Genomic DNA, 6,831 nt, shown 5'->3' on the forward strand with positions numbered 1-6,831 from the left:
CTAATAAAAGCTTATGATTCTTAAAAAATTCTATTGTGTAGTAGCTAAAATACTCCCACTAAATTTTAACATCCAAAAATTTTCTTCACGTATTTTAAGTTTTAGATGATAGTAATGCTTAGAAAGTTGGAATGGTAATATAAGGTGTTTTATTTGTTACCTAGAGAACATTGATTTTTTAAGTTTAAATTTTTGAAACGTATAATTTATCTAATGAAAAATTCGATAACACATGCCTTTTGTATATATATATATATATATATTTGCCTAAAATGATTGTTCGTAAAAACTAATTAAGCTAAAGATTGCACCTAGACTCATGTGAAATGATAAAGTAGAAAGTATGAATGAAAAAATTTTCATTGTGTATGTTTGAAGGTATTTGATGAAGAGTTTTAATTGTAACATATGACATTATTCATTGCGAAAATTTAAATATTGTGACTAGGTTTTAGCAAAACTTAGTTGCTTATTTTTGGAAGATAATGATATTCATTATCATTCTTAAAAGTTTTTAATAAGTGGATATTGCCTTTAGCAAATAGTATCAAAATTCTTATATGAATGAGATTAACTTTGTATGACATACATTTTTATATAGTTTCATACTTTTTCAAAAAAAAAAATTCTATCTTAATTTCTTACACAAGAGGTAGCATGTGCCTTGCACGTTCCACCCACAATAGTTTATAGAATATATATCATAGATTTATATCCTATCATATCTATATTAAAAAGGAAAAAAATTGAATTATTATAGTTCTTGAAACAAATCAAAGCTTCGTTTAATCTAAATTAGACATCACAGGCATTCTAAAATTTCCCTTAAGAGTTTATACCTAATATGAGTAACATGTTTTAATATTTTATCCAAAAAATAAAAAGGTAATGTGAACAATTTGAACAAATCGAATCTACCTACAAAGTGTTATATTTATTATTTAAACGAAAGTTAAAGTCAATCTAGATTAGACATCGTAGACAATATCACGTTGTCTATATTTGACTCCATGTGAACTGATCTTGGCAACAAATGTTAGTAATTTGCCTAAAATTAAACAAAATACATGGAAATTTGCAATATTGATTTCATTAATTTTACCATTGAATAGTATAACCTTTTTTAAAAACCAACTATTTAGGTGGATATCCAATGCTCGATCACCTTTCAACACCCTACTTAAAGGCATGTTACAGATGTACTAAAATGACTACATCTTTTTTGAAGTTTTCACCACTTGAAAATCAGTTATAACTAATACTAGTTTCATAGTTCTTCTATGAAATTGTAGTAATTACACATACCATTTCTTTTTTTAGTGGCATCCAATGCATTACTTCTCACGGTAGTTTAAAAACCTCAACCACCCAAAAAACTGTAACCAAACTAACTAGAACTATGATGCCATAAATAGAACTACTCTGTCAACTATATATAAAACAAGAATTAGTTTCAACATTAATACGAGAAACTTTGTGAAGTTTCATAATCGTTAACACAATATCTTATGATTAGTGTACGATAAAGATGATATTGGTAGTATTGCTGGTTAGTCTTTGCAAAAATTGTGTTAGTAGTTAGCTCAGTTATGAAATTTTGTATGTCGGTTATATTGCTGTTAAGAGTATTGCTAGGAACACACCTAAATCCACGCCTTACTTATGCATTAACTCTTGATTGAATTTTGATACTTTCACATAGGTCTATTACGTGTATTTAAAAAAAAAAAATGAAACCCAATAAAAAATTAACACATAAGCAAAGTGTAAATTTAGGTGTAGTTTCTCCATGTCCCCAACCCAAATTAAGGAGATTTTTCAAAACTGTACCTTACACGTTTTGTGGGATACACGTGGCAACCAAAGAGTGCTCCATAAAATAACCAAGAAAAAACTTAAGAAAGAAAGGCCTAATGAGAACAGCACAGCACATATTGGCTAAGACTAGTTTCACAATCTGATAATGCTTAGCTGGCAATCCAAAGATCAACGGTCAGAATTCACCGACAGAAATGTTGCTTACGTGGATTATACCATAGTCCACCCCTTAAAGCTTCAATCATTGGATTTCTCTCTCTCCGAATTCTCTCTCTCTCTCTCCCTCACAAAGTGTCTCTCTTTCTTTCTCTCTTATAGCCTATACTATTCGTATCATTCATCATTCAATATATAGTTTGAGTGGAGGATTTTGTGGAGGAGAAACAAAAAGCAATCTCTTTGTTTTCTTATATAAGATTTGGGTTTCTTAGAAAGTTAACAAAAAACCAAAGAAAAAAGAAAGAGAGAGAGAAGGGAAAAAAAAAAAAAAAGATATGAGCTTGAGTTCTTAAGGTGATCATTGAAGAAAATAAAAATTTGGGTTCTGTGTGGATTGTAAAGTTTATTTTTGAAATGGTTTTGATGTGTGAGATTGTGTTTGAGGAAGAAAAGGTTGAAGAAGGTGAGTGGGAAAAAGAGAGATAACACACATACAAAGCCAGCCAGAGTAGCAGAAGTAGAGAGACAGAGAGACAAAAAGGAAAAAAAAGAATTTCTGGGGGTTCATTTTGATCTGCTTCTGCTGGTAATTCTTATCAAAGCTCTTATCTTTCTCTGTTTTTTGAATATTGGGTTCTTATGAATTTGGTGAATAGAGACTTGTTTTTAGTTCTGTTCATTGTTCTGTCTTTTTTTTGCTTTGTTTGATTATGTTGTAAAGTATTTGTTCATTGTTTTATGCTTCATTAGTAAAGAAAGTTGAAGAAGAAAAAAAATTTCTCTCAGAAAACAAGCTGTCTTAACACGAATATTTGAGTTATTGGTTTTGTGAAACCATACAAACAGTACCAAAACAATTTTCACTTTCTTCCATTCCTCTGTTTTCTCATATGCCAAACTTACTGCAGAACAAAATTGTAAAAAGAAAAAGAATTGTTTTGCATCTGAAAGAAGTGAAAATGTGTATATATTTATAGTTCGGTATTGTTTACAGGGTTATTGGCAATGTCTGCAGCTATAATCAGCGATCCAATGGTTCTTTCAACCCCAGAAACACAAACAGCAGCAGCTACAAAACTCATTTCCCAACTTGAAGTAGAATTCGTCATATGTGACTGCTGTGGACTAACCGAGGAGTGCACGCCGGCCTACATAGCACACATCCGGGAGCTTTACTATGGCAAATGGATATGTGGCCTATGCGGCGAGGCCATAAAAGACGAGATCATAAGGTCTGAAAGGCTACTAAGCACAGAAGAAGCAATGAATAAGCACATAAACTTTTGTAAAAAATTTAACTCATCTGAGCCGCGTCCAGATCCTACACTGCATTTGATTGCAGCCATGAGACAGATTCTAAGGCGCAGTTTGGATTCACCGAGGGCAATGAGGTCTACGCCGAGTAGTCCGTTGAATAGTGACCGGGAAATTCATAGTTCAGGGCTTACTAGGTCCGAGAGTTGTTTTCCTAGTCTGTCTGGGCCATGAAGGTATGAGATGGAATAGGAACAGAACAGAGGTGAACATGGGAAATTCACATTTCATTTGCTGCAAAATAAAAAAAAAAAACCCAAAAAGAAAAGAAATGGTCAAATGATTACTGTAGTTAGCTTGTTATCATCAAGTATAGAACTTTCTCTGTTGTTAAAAATCTCTTCTTTCAATTTTCATTTCAAGTACATATATATTACTTTGTCTTCTCTAATTGTTTCCAATTACAAGTGCCTTGAACCATGGTTTTAAAGTTTGCTTAAAAAAAAAAAAAACCATGGTTTTAAAGTTTGCTAACTAGCTGTGATTATTAACTCTAAACATATGAATTTTGCAAATACTTGTAAAAAGTATGGAATTTACTTAAATTGGTGCTAATATTGGATTAATATAGTTCAAAATTTTGTTTAAATTTGGTGAAAATCAAAACTAAGAAAGAAATTTATAATATAAGTGGCCAAGTAGCCTGTCCTAGATGCTGGTGCCGTAAAGTGCAATGAGCTATAGCACAATTGCTGGATGCCCGGATCTCTGAAGATTTTGTGTATATTGGCATTTCATACATGGCTTTATTTAGCATTGGTTTTTCTAATTCTGGACACCAACTTTGATTCTCTTTTTATTTTCCATGAGATTGTCTAAATATAGAATTGTGTCACGGGTGCAAAAAGTCGCACAAACTATTCCAGTGCCAAATATGACAAATTGATTGAGCTGTCCTCTAGTTAATAATGTGCTTAACTAATTCTAAAGAAGATTATTCAATATTATTGGCAGTAGTAGGTAGCTCGTGAGTTTTCAACCAAATGGAAAATTTTGTATAAATTTTCACGTTTAAAGTCTCTCAGGTTGAATAAGAAATCTGAAGTTTAATCTCCTCATACACCAAAAATCGATTGGTGTCTTGATCTGATAATAAAGAGCTATCATTAAGAGCGAACGCCATAAATTGAAACTTACTAAAAATAAGTAGATACCATATATTGGGTTTGGTAGCGCACATGAAATTTATTGAGAACAACCAAATTCAAAAGGAAGAATGAGATTTTTAAACTTCAATTTTAGCTCAATTTGGTGTGATTGGCCTTTCAAATTATGGCACATCAGCTGGTTCTAGGTGATATATGACGACATGTTGCAGTTTATCAGAATCTGAATGTAGCTGTCTCTATAAAAAGTAAGTGGTGACTAGAAAAGGTAGGAGTACCGAATNTATATATATTATTTTATAAGAGAGTTAAAATTATTTCATGTTTTATTTATAACAAGTGAAAGTGTTTTTTTTTTTTCTTTTGTGAAATTATTAGATTAATCGACTATTAAAATTAATTATTGGACTATAAATTTAGAGATTTATGTATTATTTGACTTTTATTTTTGAGCATTTTTTTGTTCTTTTATTTATATTAAATGAAATATGAAAAACAATGTTAAGACTATGTTTAAATTTCTTTCTTTCTTCTTCTTCTTTTTCTTCTCCTTATTTTTAATTTTTTATTAGTATTTTCTTATACACGAGGAAAACTAAGGTTTACTGGGTCAAACCGAACCATTAAAATCTAGGTAAGGGTCATAGAATAGAATAACAACTCAATCATTTTCATATGACCCATATTTTATCAAGACATATCCAAACCTTCTTGATTCGATCTCTTTACTAGTTCTATCGTATTGTCAACCGCTTTCAATTATGATTTGTGAGATTTTTTTTTTTTTTTTTTTTTTTTATAGTGTTTTTCCCCTCATTTAAATATTAAAATTAGTGTCCAACAAACAATCTCTTCTATTCCAATTGACCACTGATTGCTTAAGTATTAATTTGGGTGTACACATCTATGCCACCTGTCTGTCTATATAAACAAAGATCCATGCTTGTAATTAAAACATATTCGAAAAATTAACATTTTAATCATATGGATAGGGTTTTTACATTATCTTATTTATTTTTTTTATAAAGGGGAATAAAAATTGAACACTTAAACTAAGACTTATCAATAGATTAATGTAATTACTAAGACTAGAACAAATAGAAAATAATTATACATTTTCCATGAGTATCATTAAGTATGGTTTACGTGTTAAACACAATGATACCCTTTAACAACAACATTGAGAAAAAGAAAAAACACACACACACGCACATGACTAAATAGACAAAGCACATGCATATATCAAGTTCTACACTCAGCCACACAAAAAATGCAAAAAAAGAAAGAAAGAGAAAATTGCACACATAGCCAAGAAAGAAAGAAAGAAAAAACTTTTAGATTAAGACCTTTGTAAAAGGATGACTATGTCTCTTAGTGGTTATAAGCAATCGTAAGAAGTTTCTCGAGAATCATAAAAAGTCCACAATATATCAAACAAAATTATTCATTTAGAGCCTAGTGTCATTCTAATTTCCATTTCATTATTCATCACTACCTACCAACCACTTGTTCTTTTTTTGGTACAATCTATTTTTCCTTTTCAATCCACCACTACGGCGGACCAAATTGCCTTTGGAAGAGAAAAGAAAGCCGAAAAATTGAAGAAAAAAACAAAAGAAAATTTCTAAAAACTTGAATAAGAAGTTATTTTGAAACATATTTAGCTCAAAAAAAAAGAAACTTTGAAACATTGAAAACCCACTCTTTTTAACAAAACGTACGAAATCATAGACATGAAAAAGCACAGACCAAACCATTAATAATTATTTATAACCACTTGGTTAATTATTGACATAATTAGTGCCTGCCACATATGCCACAATTATTATATTGCCCTGTCAAATACATTTTTAATTTAATTTATCATTAACTTTCTTAAGCAATCCTTTTTATTTTTTTATTTTTTTTATACAACTTTCTTAAGCAATCCTTACTTCCCATTGAACACGTCGGAATGCAAATTGGGTTTGGTTGACCTAAGCTAAGGGTGACCACTTAAAATATGCATCACGATTCACTATAGAAAATACGTGTTCACAATCTAAAAAACAAAAACCAAAAAGAAAAGAAAAATTTTGAAAAAGAAAAAGGATATTATATTTTGGGGAATTAATGTGTTCATATTGGGCATAACAAGATTCAACTCTTAGAATGTTCATTCTATTTACTAGGGGTGTATATATGTCCCACATTTTTTAATGCAAAAAATTGATTGTATAATGTCCTTGTCCTAAACGTGCACGATAAACATGAATGAATGTGAAATTTGGACCATTAGCATGTGAATCGTTGTTCATGTTTCCAAAGTTCAATTAAGGCCTTAGGTATGGCAACCTATGCAGCCTCTCTTTTTTTTTTTTTTATGCAAAATTATATGTGGAGGAAGATATGAACAATATTCATTGGTGGGTTGTCATTTTATCTAATCTAGCAA

General features: G+C 30.5%; 1 protein-coding gene across 1 annotated transcript; it reads left to right on the forward strand.

Annotated features, from left to right (window-relative positions):
• Positions 1–2,072: 2,072 nt before the first annotated feature.
• On the forward strand, positions 2,073–3,682 carry LOC112001641 (uncharacterized). The gene is made up of 2 exons (XM_024033815.2): positions 2,073–2,563; positions 2,972–3,682. Exon 2 carries the CDS (start codon positions 2,983–2,985, stop codon positions 3,463–3,465), a length of 483 nt encoding a protein of 160 aa, XP_023889583.1. The 5' UTR covers positions 2,073–2,563; positions 2,972–2,982; the 3' UTR covers positions 3,466–3,682.
• Positions 3,683–6,831: the final 3,149 nt, after the last annotated feature.

This window comes from Quercus suber, unplaced genomic scaffold, assembly GCF_002906115.3.
Source record: "Quercus suber isolate HL8 unplaced genomic scaffold, Cork oak 2.0 scaffold_286, whole genome shotgun sequence".
Taxonomy (NCBI): Eukaryota; Viridiplantae; Streptophyta; class Magnoliopsida; order Fagales; family Fagaceae; genus Quercus; species Quercus suber.

Coding starts and splice junctions, on each gene's coding strand:
- LOC112001641 (XM_024033815.2), top strand. CDS start 2,983: ATGTCTGCAGCTATAATCAGCGATCCAATGGTTCTTTCAACCCCAGAA.